The sequence below is a fragment of the Lissotriton helveticus genome, chromosome 2_2 (assembly GCF_964261635.1).
Source record: "Lissotriton helveticus chromosome 2_2, aLisHel1.1, whole genome shotgun sequence".
NCBI lineage: Eukaryota > Metazoa > Chordata > Amphibia > Caudata > Salamandridae > Lissotriton > Lissotriton helveticus.
In genome coordinates, this window is record NC_136060.1 from 298,188,176 (window position 1) to 298,210,948 (window position 22,773).

The 22,773-nt window shown below is 43.0% G+C and overlaps 1 protein-coding gene across 1 annotated transcript in view; it reads right to left on the reverse strand.

The window, feature by feature from the left end:
* The window catches only part of BST1 (bone marrow stromal cell antigen 1), a 253,168-nt gene that overhangs the window by 221,407 nt on the left and 8,988 nt on the right, over positions 1-22,773 (reverse strand). Inside the window, exon 3 of the mRNA XM_078678450.1 lies at positions 3,195-3,324. Within this exon, the coding sequence (XP_078534576.1) occupies positions 3,195-3,324 (130 nt within the window). The remainder of the gene's footprint in view (positions 1-3,194; positions 3,325-22,773) is intronic.

The following is a 22,773-nucleotide window of genomic DNA, read 5'->3' on the forward strand; positions in this document are numbered from 1 at the left end:
CCCAAACCAAAGGAACTGACTGGGTTACACCAATTTGCTCCCAAAAAAAACAATACAATGAAATGCCAGACACATTTTATGACTATCACATCTTCTCTGGATGCACTGACCCCTTTACGTAAGGTGAGAGACAGACCTCGAGGCTTAAATGCCTGGTTTAGTGAAGATCTAGGGCAGCATAAACTTCGCTGCAAACAAGCAGAGCGTACATGGAGGAGGGGGTACGGGGAACAGGATAAGGCGGCTTATAAAGTGGCCCTGCATGAATACAGGGCCCAGCTAAGAAGTGCAAAGGCCAAGTTCCTAGAAGACACTCTGGCGAAGGCCTCTAATAAATCACAGACCCTGTTCAGGCTTGTTAAGAGTCTGTCCGACCCATCTTGTATGGCGCCTACAATACCGGCCTCGCAGGAACTGTGCGATTCCTTGGCCCTTGCATTCGAGGAGAAAATCAGGAATATCTTGACTGGACTTACTAGATCTGAACAGTCTTTGTCGCCTACATCCCCCTTTTCGGAGCCTTCTCATATTTTGGGATCCGAGGGGGCAAATGTCGGAAATGATTTGCCTCAGCTGTCCTGTTTTCCAGTTCCCTCGCTGGAGGAATTTTGTACCCTGGCCAACGGCGTATCCTCAGGGTCGCCGCTCGATCCAATGCCTCATAAAATCTGGAAGGCTTTTCAAGACGAGCTATTTCCCCCATTGCATTCCATCTGCTGCCAATCATTGACAACTGCAACAGTTCCGGACAGTTGGAAGATGGCAATTGTAACACCTTTGTTGAAAAAGGCTTCTTTGGACCCTCTCTGCTCGGCCAATTATAGGCCGATTTCGCTATTACCATTCGCGATAAAAATTCTTGAGAGATGGGTGACAAGGGCCTTATCCAACTTCCTGGAAACTAATCTCTGCCTGGATGCTGTTCAATTTGGCTTCAGACCGGCTCACGGCACCGAGACTGCCTTGGTCACCGTGTTGGATGAGCTACGAACGCGGGTCGACAGGGGCAAGTCTGCATTTTTAGTGCTACTTGACATGTCGGCCGCGTTCGACACGGTGAACCATAAAGTACTACTAGGCCGTCTTCGGAGTGCGGGAGTGAGTGGTCTGGCTTTGAATTGGCTAACTTCCTATTTGGATAATAGGCAACAAGCTGTGGCACTACCACCTTTTCGATCAGCCACTCGGCAGGTGAATCAAGGAGTCCCTCAAGGATCGGCAATTAGCCCAATCCTATTCAACATATATCTCCGTCCCTTGGTAGCACTGATAAAGTCATTCGGCATATCAGTCATCAATTATGCCGATGACACTCAGTTGCTTTTTTCCTTTGAGGGACCGGAGACAATATCAAGGGACTCTTTTCACCGCTGCATGTTGGCAACAGCAGCATGGCTGCGAGCTAATTCATTGCAGTTCAATGGGTCGAAAACGGAGGTACTCTACTGCTCCTCGGACCGAATTTCTCGTACACTACCGGTTGACTTTTGGCCATCTTTTATCCCGGGTTCGGTGGAGGCGGCAGAATCGGCTCGCAATTTGGGAGTTCTGTTCGAACCCAACTTGCAGCTGGATGCTTCCGTAAATAGGACGGTAGCGACATGTATGGGCCTGCTTCGTGCGCTTAGGAAAATCTTGCCACTTCTTCCCCGGGGCTCCAGAGCAGAGGTAGTGCGTAGTTCCATCCTCAGTAGGTTAGACTACTGTAACGCACTACTTCTGGGAGCCCCGAAGATCCTGGTCCTTAAACTCCAAAGGATTCAGAATATGGCCGCTAAATTAGCCTTGTCTCGCCCGCGTTCCTCTTCTTCATCGGCAGCTCTTGCCGATCTTCACTGGCTTCCGGTCCAGCAGAGAATTGCATTCAAGGCCTCGTGCCTTGTCTTCAGGGCCCTGCATGGACTGGGACCACTACCCCTTCAGAGTCTCTTTTCTTGGTATCAGGCCACTAGACCTCTGAGATCCTCCTCGGCGTTCCTGGTTAGGGTCCCCAGGATACATAGAGTGAGGATGGGCGGACGTGCTTTTAGTTTTACGGCCGCCAAGTTGTGGAATACTCTTCCTCTGACATTGAGGAGTAGCCTTGATCTACTCACTTTTAAAAGGGACTTAAAGACCCATTTGTTTCCAAGGGTAGTGTAGTTTATGTAATAGATGGTTCTGGATCGGTCTCAGCGCCAGGATGCCCTTTGGGTGACAGTTGCGCTTAACAAGCAATAAAATACATACATACTATTAAGTGCACAGTGGCAACTGGAAGCGTCACCCTTTCCTCAGGCAATTATGAAAGCAATTGAACAGACCTTTTTAGTGCCCATTCGTTGACAGAAGGACTGCCAGTTTCAACACATATGGACAGTTGCTATTTGTCCCTTGCTGTTACTCTGAAAGTTTGAATCTGTGTGATACCACGGCAAAAGTTAGCACATCACAGCTCCATTCCCTCCACATGATAGGAAACGGTTTTAGTGGGGCTACGGCACAATGTTTTTATTGAAGGGTGTCTGCTAGGTGGATTTGTGTAGTGGTGAGTGCCACTGAGCGACTGGCTGTCTTGATAAGAAGGGACCATTTCCTTGTATTAACTAGCAACCTTATCATGCCATTGCAAAAACAGGGATATGTTGTAACAATTTCAGGTTTTGCCAAACTCCTTTGTTATTAAGTCATGTTAATGAGCTGAATTTGAGCAGGGGTGTCTAACAAAGGTTCTGTGGAAATGAGAGTGGACACCCAGGCTGGTGAGAGAAAATGGTGAAGGAGTCTGCCAGATCTTTCCTCCTTTCAGGGGATTCCTTATGTTCCAGCTCCACAGACCTTAGTCATGACTCCACAGTCGGAGTGCTCTGCCAGAAGACCAATTAAGACGCCACTGGTTTACTAGAGCTAACTTAAACCCAAAATGCAGTGAGTCTTAATGACTAGAGTACTGTATATTTTTATTATGTGAATTGTGGGCATCTCCTCACTTTCACCTGTGCAAACCATTACCAGGACTAGTACCATTCTATCGTCCATCTTGTTATGGTGTGAAGACCTACCATCCTTTTTCAATGACCTTCCTCTTCCACCCATGCAAGCTTTTCATATACAAATATGTTGCTAAGGTTACTCAGTCTATCACTTACTCGAAGATAAGTTCATTATGTAAATATATAACCTACAATCCACATGACAAAAACATTTTACTGCACCTTGTTTGGAGGAATTTTGTGGATTGTCAAATTAATGTAGAGTCCGTAGTCAGAAGGGAGGACAGAGCACGGATCCTTGTTCACAAAGGCAAGCTGAAAAGCCTCCCAGATCTGCGAACAGTTCTTCTCTCTGCAAAAATGAGAAATGTTTCATCAAAGTTTCAAACATTATCAATCGCAGAAAAATAGAATTTATGCATTCCAGTTGGGTATAATAAGTAAACCCAAAAAAGAACATTATATAATGTATACAAAGTAGATACACTTTAACACAGTTGTCCAAGGTCAAAGGCCACCTTGCACCACCACCTCAGCCCTCGGGTTTGAAGCAAGATGGGAGAAAGTCTTAAACCTATTGGTAGAGAAGGCATGGAGCACATAAAATCTTCTTGTGACAGGCAGTTTTCAGCATGCCAAGAACTACCCCAATGCCATTCCAACACATCTACTTCACACAATGAATGCATTTCTTTACATGTTTTTTGGTCGAGCCCAGCATTGCAGCACATGCGCAGCTCGCTTTTTTAATTGGCTTAGGTCCTAAATGGGGTCTTCCGATTGGTTTTAGGCTTGTTAGTCCCTCCTCATGACGGCAATGTCCTCATTTGTATCCTTACATCGCTACTGGCCTCTTTACTCCGAACACTATTTGTTTCCTTGTCTCCCCCTGGCCCCTCCCGTAGTCAGTGACTTCTCAGCCCCCCCTCAACCACCCCACTCCCGTTCGTGCCTTCTCCTCCGCCCGCACTCCCGTTCCAATGCAATAGGTCTCGCGTAAATGCGAGTCCTATTGCATTGCAAATGCTTGTTGGTTCTTCTGCTCTCCCCTCATCACTTCATTCTTATCAACATTCACCAACTTTCTTTCACTCAGCTACAATGGCACGAAATTGGTTCTTGTTTCTCTCGCTTTCAAATATACAAATATATTATAAATATAAATATAAATATACAAATACTTATAAATGGAGCAGGGCGATATACCTAGTCCAAAAGTTGATATCTGGTTAACTTTAGCCAATTGCAAACAATCCTTTATTTATGTATTTATTTTTATTTATTTTATATTCTTATAAAGCGCCAGACTAGACTCCCGAAGGGGTATCTCCGCACTATTGCTGTACCACGAGAGTGTGCTAGTTACGAGAGTGTGTCTGATATAGGGTGCAGAAGCTGGAAAGTAATTAATTTATTTATCAGGATACAAATACGTTTTTAAAGTCTTCCGGAAACTCAGATGACTGGGAATTGATCTGAGTTCTGGAGGCAAAGAATTCCAGAGTGCTGGGCCGGCATAAGCTAATGCACGGCCACCTTGTCTGGCCTTTTTTACTCTTGGTATCTGCAAGAGCTGCTGATGACTGGAGCGCAGAAGTCGCCCAGGGATGTAGGACTGAAAGATCTTAGTCATGTATTTCGGGCCCTCCCCTATCATGCTCTTGTGAATAGTGCATAAAGTCTTGAATTGGACTCGCTTCCTCACTGGAAGCCAGTGGAGTCTCATCAGCAGGGGACTGGAAGGAGTCCTTGCTGGAACATTCAGGACAATCCTTGCTGCTGTATTTTGGATTACTTGCAATTTACTGAGCTGCTCCTCGTTAGCTCCGAGGAGCAGCCCATTGCAGTAATCCACCCTGCTGATGACCAAAGCCTGCACGAGCGTTTTTCTGTGATGGTCTGGTATATAGGGGAAGAATCGTCTCAACATCCCAATAGCCCCGAAGCAGGTACCAGCAACCTGATTAACATGTCCCTTAAAAGTAAGTTGCTGATCAAAGAGCACTCCCAGGTTCCTAACAGAACTCTTGGGGGTGGGGACAGGGCCTAGCTCCACGGGCCACCAGTCAGATGACCAATATGTTGCCGCTTGTCCAAAACACATGACCTCCGTTTTCCCCACATTACACTGCAGACAGTTAGTTGACATCCAGTCTGCAATGGCTCTCATACCATCTGCAAAAGATCTTTTTATTGCAGATGTGAGAGTTTTAAAAGGGAAAAGGAGTTGGGTGTCGTCAGCATACGACACCGGGGTGAACCCGAAAGATCTAGCTAAGTTGGCTAGGGGTGCCACATACACATTGAAAAGTGTAGGGCTAAGGCATGAGCCTTGTGTCACTCCCTTATTGAGCTCCCTTAGCGTGGAATTGTGGGAGCCCAGCCTAACTTCTTGGACACGACCAGTCAAAAAGCTCTTCATCCATGTCAGAGCCTCTCCCTCCACACCCACCTCACCTAGGCGGTCAAGAAGCACCGTGTGAGACACCGTATCGAAAGCGGCGGAAAGATCCAACAGCACCAGAATCAAGGAGCTGCCCTCATCCAGTGCCATTCTGATGTTATTGGTCACTGTCTGAAGGGCTGATTCTGTGCTGTGGTTTGGCCTGAAACCAGATTGTGAGTAGTCCAGGCCATCCGTCGCTTCCAGATGTTGAGAAAGATAGGTGTTCACGTGCCTCTCTGTAACCTTGCCCAGGTGAGGCAAGAGGGAGATAGGTCGTAAATTGGAGAGGTCTGTCCAAGGAGAGGATGCCTTTTTTCTAATCGGGTTCACCACCGCCCTTTTCCAATCTGCAGGGACCTGGCCTTTTGTTAGGGAGATGTTAATCACATCCAACATGTGCGGGCCCAAAATAGAAATCATGGGGCCGACCATTTTAGTTGGAATAAGGTCATTAGGCGACCCAGATTTAATGTAGCTGCAGGAGGAAAGGAGCTCTGTGTTGGTAATCGGAGGAAAAGATGAAAGGGTGGATTTGTTGCTAGATACCGATATTTGAGGATGGGGGTGGCCTGTATTAGAAATTTTTATAGCGTCATTGGCTGCTACTATTTTTTCATAGATGTTCTTTATTTTATCCTCAAAATATCTCGAGACTTCATCACATAAGTTTTGTGAGAAGTCCTCAGAGCTGTCACAAGCAGTCGGCTTAATAAAATTCTGCAGAATGTTAAAAAGCTCCTTAGAGCAGTTGCCAGCCTGTGCTATCTGCTGCGTTAGATGTTGCTTCCTGGCTTGCTTGATGTTTTTGTAATACTTGGATTGAGTGTCTAAGAAAGCTACTCTACTGCTCTCGGTCTTCCCTTTTCTCCAAGCTTTCTCAGCTCGTCTGCAGTTTTGCTTAGTTACCCTCAATTCATGGGTATACCAGCTATCTTGTTTAAGCACTGGATACTGTTTGTGTTTTTTTAATGGGGCTACAATGTCAATAGCTTGCTTGATTGAGACATTGAGCTTAGTTAAGGCCATATCAGACGTGTCAGTTGCTGAAATTTCCGGATTTGTCCAGAATTCCTGGATTTTATTGGCAGTGACTTTATGCCACTCTCGTCGCCAAATAGGGGGAAGAGGAGCACTCTTAACAATTTTTACAGGGGTTACCAAAAGGAATTCAAGCATGGAGTGGTCTGTCCATGCTATTTCTTTTGCCGGGGAACAAATAACTTTAGCACAATTACAAAAGAGTAGATCTAGCGTATGTCCTCCTTTATGGGTGGGTCCATGATTTTTTAATTCCAGACCTAAGTTAGCAAGGTCTGTAATCAGGGCAGTGGCATCAGAGTGTGTAGGTAGATCAACATGTGTATTGAAGTCTCCCAGAAGAAGAAAATCTTCTTTAGATTTAATGTGAGGGGCTAAGATTTCTTGAAGAAGAAGAGCAAAATTCGTATTAGGACCTGGGGGTCGGTATACCAAGCACCTTTCCAGGTTATATGATTGGTGAGAGTGAATTTAAAAATCATTATTTCTAACTGAGGGTGCATGTGCTGCTCACTTATAGTAACTTTTATACAATCTTTGTGTATAATAGCAAGGCCGCCTCCGGTTTTTATTTCTCGGTCTAGATGTTTAATTTTATACCCAGCAGGGATCCCCATGGCAATGGCAGTAACTGTATGTGGTTTTAGCCATGTTTCAGCCAGGAAGCAGATGTCTGGTTGCATAGAGAAAATTAAATCCCAAACTTGATGTTGGTGTTTGGGTAATGACCGTACATTAAGAAAGAAGCTCCTAAGACCCGAAGGAGGGGGTTTAGGAACCGAGGGGGGAATACTGTTTCCAGATAGACGCCGACATTGCAGACAGGAGAAACCTCCCTCTACCCGGTGCCAAGGAATTTTAGTGCTACATGACCGAGATGGTCTAAGGGTCAGAAGCGTTTGGGCCGAGTAGCTAATTATCCGTGTGCCCTTACCGGTCAGAGCTCGTTGGGTAGGGTCAGAGTCCATCGCCCCTCGCCCCGTCCTGTCGCGGACGGGCGCAGACGGGCTTTTCTTCGGCGCTTCTTAGGCGCGCTCGAAGGCGCCCCCTGCGCGCAACCGCTGCGCGCTTATGGGAAGGGCGTGGCTAAATAGCCCGGAGTGAGGTAGCCACTAGAGCGCTAACCTCAACTCCGGGAAAACCGGAAGTGCTGTCTGCCTGGCTCTTGCCTGTCCGCCCTCCGCACAACGGCACTATTGCCGGGTCAGAACGAGGCGGGCAGGCGGTAAGATCGAGCCCAGGTGATTTAGAGGGAGAGAAGCAGTTTCTAATGGAACACGTGAGTCTGTCCAAGTAAAAACACAGTTATACAAATTAAAATGCAACAGACTATAAAATCAGTCCGCTCGTTTTAGCGCTTTTCGCAGCCCCCTATATTTACCACTTCTAGTAAAAGTGGAGGACGCTCTCTAGCACAGCAGCGGGTCTGGGAGACACTGCCACCGTCTCCCTACCGCGTTGGCTCGAGGGTCAGGACGGCCTAAATAGCCCGGAGTGAGGTAGCCACTAGAGCGCTAACCTCAACTCCGGGAAAACCGGAAGTGCTGTCTGCCTGGCTCTTGCCTGTCCGCCCTCCGCACAACGGCACTATTGCCGGGTCGGAACGAGGCGGGCAGGCGGTAAGATCGAGCCCAGGTGATTTAGAGGGAGAGAAGCAGTTTCTAATGGAACACGTGAGTCTGTCCAAGTAAAAACACAGTTATACAAATTAAAATGCAACAGACTATAAAATCAGTCCGCTCGTTTTAGCGCTTCTCGCAGCCCCCTATATTTACCACTTCTAGTAAAAGTGAAGGACGCTCTCTAGCACAGCAGCGGGTCTGGGAGACACTGCCACCGTCTCCCTACCGCGTTGGCTCGAGGGTCAGGACGGCCTAAATAGCCCGGAGTGAGGTAGCCACTAGAGCGCTAACCTCAACTCCGGGAAAACCGGAAGTGCTGTCTGCCTGGCTCTTGCCTGTCCGCCCTCCGCACAACGGCACTATTGCCGGGTCGGAACGAGGCGGGCAGGCGGTAAGATCGAGCCCAGGTGATTTAGAGGGAGAGAAGCAGTTTCTAATGGAACACGTGAGTCTGTCCAAGTAAAAACACAGTTATACAAATTAAAATGCAACAGACTATAAAATCAGTCCGCTCGTTTTAGCGCTTCTCGCAGCCCCCTATATTTACCACTTCTAGTAAAAGTGAAGGACGCTCTCTAGCACAGCAGCGGGTCTGGGAGACACTGCCACCGTCTCCCTACCGCATTTATCAAATGCTGTATGAGCTCCTCCAACCTGCAGGCTTAGGGGGCAATACAAAACAATTCTCACATCATTGACAGCCACTTCCCATCAGAACATTTCAGTTTCAGAGGAAATAATCCACAAAACATTATTATTGACTAAGGGCCTCATTTATAGTTTGGTGGATGGGTAACTCTGTCACAAGCATGACGGGTATCTTGTCTATAGTATTACAAGTGTAATATAGCCTACGGCACTAGTAATACCAGCTGCAGGATATCAGTCACGTTTGTGATAGAGTAACCTGTCCACCAAACTCTAAATCAGGACCTAAAATATCAAGGATTCCCTCTTCCAGGAAGGCACTTCCAATGGAGCTTTGCGCTCCAGTCTTATCTTTTCATTTGATGCACATACTGCTCTTGGTAATTCTTCTTCCTAGGTGGCCACTGTAAGTTAAATCCACAAGTTTGTCAGATAAACCCAAGAAGGGTACCAACTTCCCCCAGCAAATCAACTTGCCTTTCTGCAGACTTAATTAATCTCTCAGATCCCATAATTCCTGCACTCCCTCCTGAAATGGTTAAATTACCTGCACTGGCGTAATGAAACTTAAGGACCCCCCCTGCAAGGTACATGGAGGAGCCCCTTCCGGACTCAATCAGGAGCTCTCCAACCAGAGAATGATGCTGAGGGGATCCCCTGGAGCTTGGGCGCCCAACCGCACCACTGGGGTGGCTGGTCCCTGTGTACGACAATGATATCATTTTATAAAAAACACCTTAACTTTAATAAGTCTCTTACCCTCAAATTTGTAACTAAACCCTTGCTTAATTTTCATTTCTCCTATTTTATTGTCAAACCCTTCTTCTCATAGCTTGGACCAGAGTGATGTCATGTTCCTCAATATCTGTTCCATAAGCAGCCTGTGCCATCATGAAAACATGGAACGATTGGTAAATCTTGAATTATCCCTTTCATAACTCACTGCAAACTTGTTCCACAAGATGCCAGCATGGGTGGAATTCTGTACAAAGGATAAGCTTTCAAAAGTGTAACAAAAGATGTCAAGCACTTCCTTCATCATACTGAAGATCCCTGTTGGGCTGGGCATGGTTATCAACCCAGATGTTCTTGCTCAAATTATTCGTTTACAGAAGCCATCACTGGTCTTGTGCACAAGGTCCAATAGCCATTACAGCCACTTAATACTTTCCAGAGCAACATTTCCATCATCTTATAGAGCTCTGCTTTCGATAGCACCACCCCATTAACAGTGGTAATATTTCCACTATTTGTGCCACTGGTACAGCTTCCTCCACCCTCTAATTCTGTGATGAAAGCATTTTGAAAAACCTAGATCTTTATTACAACATTCCGAAACTTGGAAACAAGTTTCTTCCTCATGAATATCACAGGGTCACTGCATTTGGGAAATCTTATCTGCTATTGAGCACCACTTATTTATTTATTTATGTGATTTATATAGCGCCTGGCTACCCGGAGGCTTCCCCGCGCTAACAATAAGAACTGCAGTGAGAGAATGGCCCATTAGTCCATGTCTTCAACTTTTTCCTGAATATAAGTTCAGCTTTCTGCCCTCTAAGGTTCAGCGGAAGAGCATTCCACACCTTTGGAACCAGGTGGGAGAAAGAGCTACTTCCCCATCTGGATTTTATAATTCTGGTGGTGGAGAGGAGGTGAGCGTGGGAGGATCTTAAGGATCTCGAGAGGGTGTATCACGAGATCAAGGATCCGAGTTTCAGTGGGCCTTTGTTATTTAAAGCTTTGTGCGTGATACAGAGGACTTTACATTTTATTCTTGACGCTATAGGAAGCCAGTGGCGTACTTTCGAGGATTCTCTAACTGGCGCTTGTCTATGGAGTTTGAGCAGGAGCCTGGCCGCCGCATTTTGCAACGTCTGGACCCTCTTGATCACATACTTGGGAGAGCCCAGATATAGGGAGTTGCCATAGTCCAGACGGGAGACTATCAAGAACTGCACGACAGTTTTACTGAGTTGCTCCAGAAACAGTTCTAACATCTTTCTGAGCATCCTCAGGAGTCCAAAGCACATTGAAAGTGAGCTGTCGAGCCACATACCTAGATTTTTTACGACCAGTTTGGGAACTGGAGACTTAAAGAATATTTTCATCTGATCTAAGCCTTCCCAGTCAATGGGCTCTTTATCATAACCACCTAATTAACATCTACCTTCTGCAAATTCCTACCCTCCCTACCAAACGTTTGCCTATAATTCACCATATCAATCCAGATATAAGGAAAACCAGAATTTCAGGTACACTCTCCACCTTATCATCAAACTTAATATCAGATCTTGGCATCATAACTGCTTCTTCTCCCTGTCTCTTAAATACAACCTCTAGTGCCAAAGATGGACATCCACTTCAAATCCCGCATGGAGCGGCAACTGCTGAAATTGAGCACACATCTGCATCCAGCCTGGGAGGCGGCAATCTCAGAAGATAAGTGCCCTATTTGTGCAGATTTTCCATGCTGATATCAGCCCAGAGGTCTAAGTCCCCAGTAGTGAGACTACGCTTGCTGTCTTGCATCATTGAAGTTGCTTCTGTAGAAAGTTAGCAAAACACATCCCATGACCTGCAAGAGCCACATTGCCACTCACCAGTTAGAGTGGGGCTTAGCCAATGTAAGACAGAATGCACAGAAGTACATCTGCAGTAAGAACATTAAACTCTTACCTCTGTGACTTCTTTGTGGCAAGAACTGTTGATGAGATCAATGCATTATACAGTGGGGTTAATACAGAGTGAACTGCACTAGTGCAGAATCAATGCCTGTGCCAGAGATTCATACGAGCCACAGCACCCATTACAAAAACTCCTATGATGGGGAGAGGGCACTGAAGGGGTTGTAGTGCTTCTCAGAATTCTAGAGGAGTTTGCAACTCTGACACTGTAGCCCAAATCAACTGTTTACTATTTCCTTTTGCTGTAAAATTGAAGTACTTTCATTATACTAAGATAAGCAACTGGCAGGACAGTACGTTATTTTGCATGTTGATTGACCGTTGAGTTCTGAGCTCTAGTCCCCACACTAACTCACTGTGAAGCATTTAACTACTTGCCTTCGCTACCATGAGGGTCAAGTACTGAAATTGTGTATTTGGTCCCATTTGTAGAACCATAGTAGGATGTGCCCCATGATACCAGTGGTAAACAGCCTCAGCCACAACTATTGTTGGCCAGTTGGCCCTGTATGCATATGGAACCCCCAAACGGGGTGTGACAGCAGGAAAATATATTGTCTATAACATTTAATGCTTCTGATATGTCCTCACTTATCACCCATTGGCCCTTCCTCACCACCAAGCATGTGGCATGACAGTTGGGCCTCACAAATAACACAAAAGTGTGCTCTAAGCCTCACCTACATGACAACTTGCTGAACCACAGAGCATGCTGACCTTTAAGTGGAGATGTGCACTGTCCCTCTTTCAGTAGACAGGTAGAAGGTGTGGGTATAATTATGAGGTGTAATGGAGACAAAGAGTGTAACAAGATCAAAACAAACCAAGAAACATTACTTATGTAATACACAAGTGCAAATAAAAAAACCAAAACTATATTTGTATCGGTTAATTAAAACCATTACAACATATTAAAACATGTGCAACAACAATGCAATTCATTTGGATCATCTGGTTGTGAGTAAAACGAATGAGGATGTGTTCGTAAAGTAGGGGCACTTTAAAAACTGTATCTGAGATTGATATGTCATTATAAAGTGCAAGTGCGTTTATCTTAAGATGCGTTTCGGCTTTTTCGGGGGTGCAGGTATTGTCGCAAGCGGCTGTGCTGTGTGAAGTTATTTTAAAATACTCCAAAGTTGTGCTCTCCACTATCAAGGTGAAAGCATCCCTTGATGCACTGCTTTAAGATTCTACTGGGGATTACCCAGAGTTCCTCTGTGATTTACTCCACAAGGTTTTATCTGTTCATGTCTTTTATTTTTTCACACAAATATCATTCTTTTGTTGCTCGTGTTCATCATTTAAACATCTTGTGTAAACATTTATAAACTTGATCAATCCTCATATCAGTCCAATGCATTTCGGTCGCTATGACCTTTTTCTGGGACCTTTTAAGCAGAAACAAGGCATAACATTGCTATGTATCAATGATAAAATCATACTGATATAAATAATATAATGATATAAACAATATTCATGTATATTCATCATGCCGATAGACATAAAAATCGTAATTGTGACCATTTGTGTTGGCACCCCAGTGTCAGCATGCTATAGTGCTCAATTGTAATGCAAAAACGCCTCACTGGCACTCACTTTTTTCTGTTAGTTCTGTTCACCTTGAACACAAAGCTATATGGGAAATTAATAAAAAAAAGAGCGAAATCAAAACTAGGGAAAATGTTTAATCATTATATACCGCTACTATCTCTCTTTAGTCAAAGTTTATATTGCCGTGTAACTCACTTCAATAACGTTATGGGAAACGTTTTCTCTCTCCTATTCTCTCTTTCAGACAAAACGAAACGAAAGGCTCCGGCATTAGCATGACGCTGGTCCAATCACTGATGTTTTGACTGCACATTATCTGCACTCTTCTGTATGCTTCGTTTTCATTGGCTATATGCCTGATCACATGATCGGAACTCAAGCCAATAGAAAACGAAACTATCCCTTCTGGTTTACTGAGAACGTGCGTGGAAAGGCTTCAATAAAGCTAATGCTAGGACAAAATGTAAGATGGTCTGTGTTTTGTAGTATGCGGATTTACCACAGAATGAAATGTACTAGCTTATCAAATAAGGATATGCTATTCCTGAAATGTTAAAAACGTAAAATAATGAAGTAATAAAACATAAAACATAACAGTGTCATTAAACACACTCAATCAAATTAAACTTAAATGGGTATGCGGCAGCTGGCTCAAGCGTCCATATATGTAGGTAAGGCTCAGCACGCATGTGCTTCTATGCATAAGTGAATAATGTCTATAAATAGCAGGTAAATTCCACGCGATCATTAAGCCCAAAAGGCTTATGTGAGTTCAACATATACATCCAACTGTTCTCCCTCTGAAGGAGAAATCTGTTATTGTCACGTCCTTCAATTTTGTCGATCACTTCTAGAACTGTGAATTGTAACTGAGACACGTTGTGCTTCTCTTCTAAAAAATCAACAGCTACAGATGATTTAATGTTGCCAAGCCTGATGTTTGACTTATGTTCATTTAGTCTTATTTTCAACTTGCGGGTAGTTTTTCCTACATAAACCTTTCCGCATGGACATTTCAACATGTAGATTGCATTGGCCGTGTCACAAGTTGCATTTACACGGAGTTTGATACTATATCCTTTTATGGGATGTGTGATGACACTTCCTCTGATGATATTATTGCAATGCCCACATTGCAGGCAGGGTCTAGTACCTCGATATGTTTCAACTTTCAGTTCTCTTTGTTTTAACAATTCACCAAGATTCTTGCCTCTGGTAAAGGCAAAGATAGGAAGATGTTCAAAACTCTTATCGAGATCACTTTCGGCTCGTAAGATGTTCCAATGAGTGCGTATTATCTTCTTGAATTTGTAACTCATCGTAGAGTATTTCGATACTACGGTCATTCTTTCTTGCTTTGTTTTGACTCGAGTCTTCATTAGTTCTGATCTCGGAATACATTTCACCTTTTCAATTGATTGTTCAATCAGGCTGGTTGGATAGCCTCTCTTATGAAATCTTTCACCCATGATTTCTAATGTACTTTGTATTTTATTGGTGTCCGAGGTAATTCTTTTTGCTCTCATCATCTGAGAAGTGGGTAGATGAGTTTTTAGCGAATACTGATGGAAACTTTGAAAATGAACAGTGTTATTTCTGTCAGTGGACTTTCTATGCATTTCCGTTTCTATCTTGCCTTGGTGCAAATTCACTCGAACATCTAGAAATGTGATTGAAGATTTAGAAATTTCCCAAGTGAGTTCTATCCTATCATTTTTTGAGTTCAATGTTGTTAGTGCCTCTTGAAGTGATTCTTCGCTGTTCTTCCAAATGATGAATATATCATCGATATAACGCACTAGCATTTTCAAGTTCTTGATCCAAGTTGCGTTTTTTAAAATGTATTGTTCCTCATATGTCTTCATGTACAAATTAGCATATACTGGGGCGGCGCAATTGCCCATAGAGGTTCCGACTAATTGTTGGTACCATTTGTTGTTGAACTTGAAATAACTGTGATAGAGCGTGAATATTATCAGTTCCATCAAGAATATTTGCATGGATTCTTTGTAGTCTGTTGTCAAAATCGCTTCCTCCATTGCTTCAATTCCAGCTCCGTGGGGTATTGAGGTATATAAGGACTTCACATCAGCTGTACATAACAGTAATTCCTCATTCTCTCCTATTTCCAAAAGATTAAGTCTGGTTAAAAAATCTGTGGAATCCTTGATGTATGTTGTCATATTTTGTACTGTCGGTTGCATGTATTTATCGATAAATTGTCCCGTGGCTTCATGAATGCTGTTTCTCGTTGAGACGATGGGACGCAGTGGGGGGTCCCATAGGTTTTTGTGTACCTTCGGTGTCATATAAAACAAAGGGCTGCTGGGATTCTCTTTAAGCAAAAAGTTTTTTGTTTTTTCATTAATGGTGCCATTCTCCTTGGCTCGACCCACTAGTTCCCTCAATTTTGTGGCATATTCATAAGTAGGATTCAAATGTAACTCTGCATAGGTGTTGGAATCAGCTAAATGTTCTTCTACCTTCTGTTGGTACATGGTGGCATCCATTATGACCAGGCCTCCGCCTTTGTCTGCTTTAGTGCAGACAATATCCTTGTTGTGTGCAAGTTTTTTTAGAGTATCCATGTCCTTGTTAGTAAGGTTCCTTCTAGGCTTTTTGTCAAATTTTATCCTGCTCAGATCTTGTTTGACCATCGTCTCAAAAAGATCTAAAGTTTTATGGCTTGATGGGGCCATGAAGGTACTTCTTGTTCTTAAACCTTTAAGTTGATCCTCTTCCTTTATGGTGGGTTTATCAACTACATGATCAAAGAAATACCGTAACCTCAATTTTCGCATCAGTTTAAAGAAACTGATTTCAAGTTCAAGTGAATTGGTAGGGGTTGTAGGAACAAACGAGGTGCCTTTCTCCAATACTTTTAGTTCTTGAGCTGTTATTTTGTATTTGGATATGTTTATCACTAGGCGTTCTTGGGTGTGGTTTTCTTTTTTTCTTTTTCCTTCATCTTTATTGTGGCACTCCTTGTGTTTGGAGCCTCCTTTTCTCCACCCGGATCTTCTTGTAGGTCTGGGCCTACTTCTAAAAAATGCTCATCTCTAATAATGGTACCTGCTGAAGTTGTCGGTTTTTCTGCCATTGTTGCTCCCTCTTTTGTGGCTGTTGACTGTGGTGCCTTTCTCGGTACTTGGTTTTTGTTGAACGGTGGTCTATTTGTGGTGTCGCTTCCTGATGATGAGGTGTCAGTGAATGAGGTATAGGGGCGATTCCTCCTTCTCTGGGCATACACATATGCCCATGTGTATACTTCCCCTAATTTATAATCGAGTGTATCTCGTCTGAATTTTCTTATTTTTCGTTCATTCACTTCTTGGGTATGTCGATCTATTTGTTCGGTTGCTTCCTTTAAGGCTGTATCTAATTCTTCTGTTGTCATCATTTTAGATAGTTCCTCTGTGAGTTCATCCTTCTCTTTAGTTAATTCTACCAAGATAAGTGAAAGCTCTTCAATGATCAGTAAAATTAGATCCAACGAACATCTATTCAAAATGGCATACCACTTGTCTTGAAAGGCTTTCGAATTTTTACAGAGAGAGGGTTTGAGGGCAATTCGTAATCCCCTAGGTATCCGCTGTGCTTTGTGATAACGGATCAATGTACTTGCGTGGAGTTTTTGATTCACATGCCGTTTGGAGATATAAATTAACTGCTTCAAGTTTTGTGCCTTAGTCCTACTGGAGGACGTTTGAGTCATCTCTTCTTGAATTAAAGAATAAATTCTGGAGGCTTCTCCCTCCTGAAAAGCGAAAGTATCTGCCCTTGCTTCCGTGCTCTTTGAGATTTCTTCATATTGCATTTTTATCGATGTTTATTCAAAGCGTGATGTGTTTTAGTGTGCGTGCAGCTCTCCTCCGTGGCAAGGAAGAATACAGAACTGTTACTTTTGAATTCTTGATGGAACTGATAATATTCACGCTCTATCACAGTTATTTCAAGTTCAACAACAAATGGTACCAACAATTAGTCGGAACCTCTATGGGCAATTGCGCCGCCCCAGTATATGCTAATTTGTACATGAAGACATATGAGGAACAATACATTTTAAAAAACGCAACTTGGATCAAGAACTTGAAAATGCTAGTGCGTTATATCGATGATATATTCATCATTTGGAAGAACAGCGAAGAATCACTTCAAGAGGCACTAACAACATTGAACTCAAAAAATGATAGGATAGAACTCACTTGGGAAATTTCTAAATCTTCAATCACATTTCTAGATGTTCGAGTGAATTTGCACCAAGGCAAGATAGAAACGGAAATGCATAGAAAGTCCACTGACAGAAATAACACTGTTCATTTTCAAAGTTTCCATCAGGATTCGCTAAAAACTCATCTACCCACTTCTCAGATGATGAGAGCAAAAAGAATTACCTCGGACACCAATAAAATACAAAGTACATTAGAAATCATGGGTGAAAGATTTCATAAGAGAGGCTATCCAACCAGCCTGATTGAACAATCAATTGAAAAGGTGAAATGTATTCCGAGATCAGAACTAATGAAGACTTGAGTCAAAACAAAGCAAGAAAGAATGACCGTAGTATCGAAATACTCTACGATGAGTTACAAATTCAAGAAGATAATACGCACTCATTGGAACATCTTACGAGCCGAAAGTGATTTCGATAAGAGTTTTGAACATCTTCCTATCTTTGCCTTTACCAGAGGCAAGAATCTTGGTGAATTGTTAAAACAAAGAGAACTGAAAGTTGAAACATATCGAGGTACTAGACCCTGCCTGCAATGTGGGCATTGCAATAATATCATCAGAGGAAGTGTCATCACACATCCCAGGAAAGGATATAGTATCAAACTCCGTGTAAATGCAACTTGTGACACGGCCAATGCAATCTACATGTTGAAATGTCCATGCGGAAAGGTTTATGTAGGAAAAACTACCCGCAAGTTGAAAATAAGACTAAATGAACATAAGTCAAACATCAGGCTTGGCAACATTAAATCATCTGTAGCTGTTCATTTTTTAGAAGAGAAGCACAACGTGTCTCAGTTACAATTCACAGTTCTAGAAGTGATCGACAAAATTGAAGGACGTGACAATAACAGATTTCTCCTTCAGAGGGAGAACAGTTGGATGTATATGTTGAACTCACATAAGCCTTTTGGGCTTAATGATCGCGTGGAATTTACCTGCTATTTATAGACATTATTCACTTATGCATAGAAGCACATGCGTGCTGAGCCTTACCTACATATATGGACGCTTGAGCCAGCTGCCGCATACCCATTTAAGTTTAATTTGATTGAGTGTGTTTAATGACACTGTTATGTTTTATGTTTTATTACTTCATTATTTTACGTTTTTAACATTTCAGGAATAGCATATCCTTATTTGATAAGCTAGTACATTTCATTCTGTGGTAAATCCGCATACTACAAAACACAGACCATCTTACATTTTGTCCTAGCATTAGCTTTATTGAAGCCTTTCCACGCACGTTCTCAGTAAACCAGAAGGGATAGTTTCGTTTTCTATTGGCTTGAGTTCCGATCATGTGATCAGGCATATAGCCAATGAAAACGAAGCATACAGAAGAGTGCAGATAATGTGCAGTCAAAACATCAGTGATTGGACCAGCGTCATGCTAATGCCGGAGCCTTTCGTTTCGTTTTGTCTGAAAGAGAGAATAGGAGAGAGAAAACGTTTCCCATAACGTTATTGAAGTGAGTTACACGGCAATATAAACTTTGACTAAAGAGAGATAGTAGCGGTATATAATGATTAAAGGTTTTCCCTAGTTTCGATTTCGCTCTTTTTTTATTAATTTCCCATATAGCTTTGTGTTCAAGGTGAACAGAACTAACAGAAAAAAGTGAGTGCCAGTGAGGCGTTTTTGCATTACAATTGAGCACTATAGCATGCTGACACTGGGGTGCCAACACAAATGGTCACAATTACGATTTTTATGTCTATCGGCATGATGAATATGCATGAATATTGTTTATATCATTATATTATTTATATCAGTATGATTTTATCATTGATACATAGCAATGTTATGCCTTGTTTCAGCTTAAACGGTCCCAGAAGAAGGTCATATCGACCGAAATGCATTGGACTGATATGAGGATTGATCAAGTTTATAAATGTTTACACAAGATGTTTAAATGATGAACACGAGCAACAAAAGAATGATTTTTGTGTGAAAAAATAAAAGACATGAACAGATAAAACCTTGTGGAGTAAATCACAGAGGAACTCTGGGTAATCCCCAGTAGAATCTTAAAGCAGTGCATCAAGGGATGCTTTCACCTTGATAGTGGAGAGCACAACTTTGGAGTATTTCATGGGGAGCCTAAGGCAAGAGGCGCCGCTTTGATTGCACGCTTAATGTACAAGAGGAACTTTTAAATATAGAAACTTCAGTTATACAAGCAGTGCGCTCAGAGCCTCTTCAAAAGTAAAAGTTATTTTAAAATACATGTTTGTGTAAATTAAAACTGATTAATCTTATATCCACGGGTTTGTAACTTGGGTCTGTTACGACTCATGTTCTGCATTTCTTCCTAAGATTTTGAAATGGGACTATTCCCGTGGCAGGCTTTTGTGTCCGCTTCCTGAAGAAGTTTGTTTACTTGTGTGAGGAATTTTACTCCACGACAAGTCAGGAGGTTGGATGTACGCTCCATCCAGTGGATCACTGCCTGTCTGCATGTTCGAATTTTTAGGACGTTAAAAATAGGTTTCAAAAGAATCTTCCTAGGTCACTGATGCTTGGGCATACACACAGCACATGCGTTAATGTTTCATTAAAATAGATGCACAGATGGCAGCTTGTCGATTGTGCTATCCTTTTCCATGTTGGCAGGACGTCCTTCGAGTCGTGCATTCCTAGTAAGTATTTGATGAAACTCTTTTTTATCTCTGTACGGAAGTATAAAGACAGGTAGGCTTGCTGCTTTGGGTTCATACATGAATTTATCACTGTCCATGCGTGGCGTCGTTTGGTCAGGATTAGTTTGTCTTCCAAAAGGGATTTCCTCCTTACGTAGTTGTTGCAGGACTTGTTAAATGCTGCCATGTCGTTCTCGTTATCCCAAAGCTCCCAGATGTCTAGCTCCTCCAAGGATTTACTTAGAAGGGCGCCCCATGAGTTTGAAGGTTTTGAGGCCATTTGTGCCTGGATCTCAGCCCAACATATATTGTTCAGTGAGCCAGGTTCAGAGGCCCGAAGCTTCCAGCACAGCTTCACAAAGGCGTTCATACTTTGAAACTTCTGATTCAGGAGGCCAAATTCTAGACAGACCTGGGCTGGTGATGCGCATTTGGGGAGGCAAAGAACGGCCTTGTACACCTTAGTCTGAAGCTCGTTCAGCAAATCGGCGTCCTTGCCACACCATGTTTCCATGCCATTTGATAAGGTAGGTAGTGTTTGTACTGCCATCACTTTCAAAAGATGGCTATAATCGGGGCAGGAAATGTAGTTGTTCAACAATTTGTTTTACAAAAATTAGTGATTGAGCTTTTGCTCTCAAATCCATTTTATATTCCTTATGAATCAAGCCATGCCCCAGAGTAATGCACAAGTATTTGTAAAAACTTGTCTCTTCCACTTGGTCGCTGTTGACATACCATTTGAATGTACTGTTCTTGGAGTCAACCAAACGCACAACCTTCGTTTCCTTTTTGTTCAATTCAAGCATCTCCTGATCGAGGTATAATTTCAGATTGCTTATCGCTCTTTGTAAGCCAATCGGGCTTTGGCTCAGCACCACGATGTCGTCTGCATATTGTAGGTAAGGTATTGGCTCCTTAGCCAGAATTGGAGGATTACTCTTGGCTGTTAGCATATGATTAACTATGTCAGCTAGGTATAAATTAAAAAGGCTCGGTGCCAAGATGCAGCCCTGTTTTAAGCCGTTCTGGGTGCTTATCCTTGCCGTGGTTCTGCTACCGTCTCCGAGTTTCACCTTCACCCATGTTTCACAGTGCAGTGCGATCAATGCTTCGAGTAATTGAGATGGACCCCCCATGTTTTTAGTTGCTCCCATAATCTGTTTCGGGTTACTCTGTCGAACGCAGACTTCAGGTCAATGAAGCAGGCAAATAGTTGTGTTATCCTTCTTATGGCTTTTTCCGTTAGAATTGCTAGGGTTGTCAGGTTTGTTGTCGTTCCCATGCCCGGCCTGAAACCCGTTTGGAACTTCGGAATTACGCATGTCTCCTCTATCCGAGCCTGAAGATGGACTAATAAGCATGATACATACAATTTGGCCTCTACATCGATCAGGAGTATAAGTCTGGAATTTTCGGGCTGGTTGCGGTTTCCATTTTTTAAAATTGGCTGGATTATATTACCTTTTCAAGAGTATGGCCTCTTATTCTGCCCAAATATATAGTTGAAGAGGGGCGTTAGATAGACTGCCCAGAAATATAGTGAGTGTTTAAATAGGGTGTTGGGGATAACATTGTGTAAATTAAAACTGATTAATCTTATATCCACGGGTTTGTAACTTGGGTCTGTTACGACTCATGTTCTGCATTTCTTCCTAAGATTTTGAAATGGGACTATTCCCGTGGCAGGCTTTTGTGTCCGCTTCCTGAAGAAGTTTGTTTACTTGTGTGAGGAATTTTACTCCACGACAAGTCAGGAGGTTGGATGTACGCTCCATCCAGTGGATCACTGCCTGTCTGCATGTTCGAATTTTTAGGACGTTAAAAATAGGTTTCAAAAGAATCTTCCTAGGTCACTGATGCTTGGGCATACACACAGCACATGCGTTAATGTTTCATTAAAATAGATGCACAGATGGAAGCTTGTCGATTGTGCTATCCTTTTCCATGTTGGCAGGACGTCCTTCGAGTCGTGCATTCCTAGTAAGTATTTGATGAAACTCTTTTTTATCTCTGTACGGAAGTATAAAGACAGGTAGGCTTGCTGCTTTGGGTTCATACATGAATTTATCACTGTCCATGCGTGGCGTCGTTTGGTCAGGATTAGTTTGTCTTCCAAAAGGGATTTCCTCCTTACGTAGTTGTTGCAGGACTTGTTAAATGCTGCCATGTCGTTCTCGTTATCCCAAAGCTCCCAGATGTCTAGCTCCTCCAAGGATTTACTTAGAAGGGCGCCCCATGAGTTTGAAGGTTTTGAGGCCATTTGTGCCTGGATCTCAGCCCAACATATATTGTTCAGTGAGCCAGGTTCAGAGGCCCGAAGCTTCCAGCACAGCTTCACAAAGGCGTTCATACTTTGAAACTTCTGATTCAGGAGGCCAAATTCTAGACAGACCTGGGCTGGTGATGCGCATTTGGGGAGGCAAAGAACGGCCTTGTACACCTTAGTCTGAAGCTCGTTCAGCAAATCGGCGTCCTTGCCACACCATGTTTCCATGCCATTTGATAAGGTAGGTAGTGTTTGTACTGCCATCACTTTCAAAAGATGGCTATAATCGGGGCAGGAAATGTAGTTGTTCAACAATTTGTTTTACAAAAATTAGTGATTGAGCTTTTGCTCTCAAATCCATTTTATATTCCTTATGAATCAAGCCATGCCCCAGAGTAATGCACAAGTATTTGTAAAAACTTGTCTCTTCCACTTGGTCGCTGTTGACATACCATTTGAATGTACTGTTCTTGGAGTCAACCAAACGCACAACCTTCGTTTCCTTTTTGTTCAATTCAAGCATCTCCTGATCGAGGTATAATTTCAGATTGCTTATCGCTCTTTGTAAGCCAATCGGGCTTTGGCTCAGCACCACGATGTCGTCTGCATATTGTAGGTAAGGTATTGGCTCCTTAGCCAGAATTGGAGGATTACTCTTGGC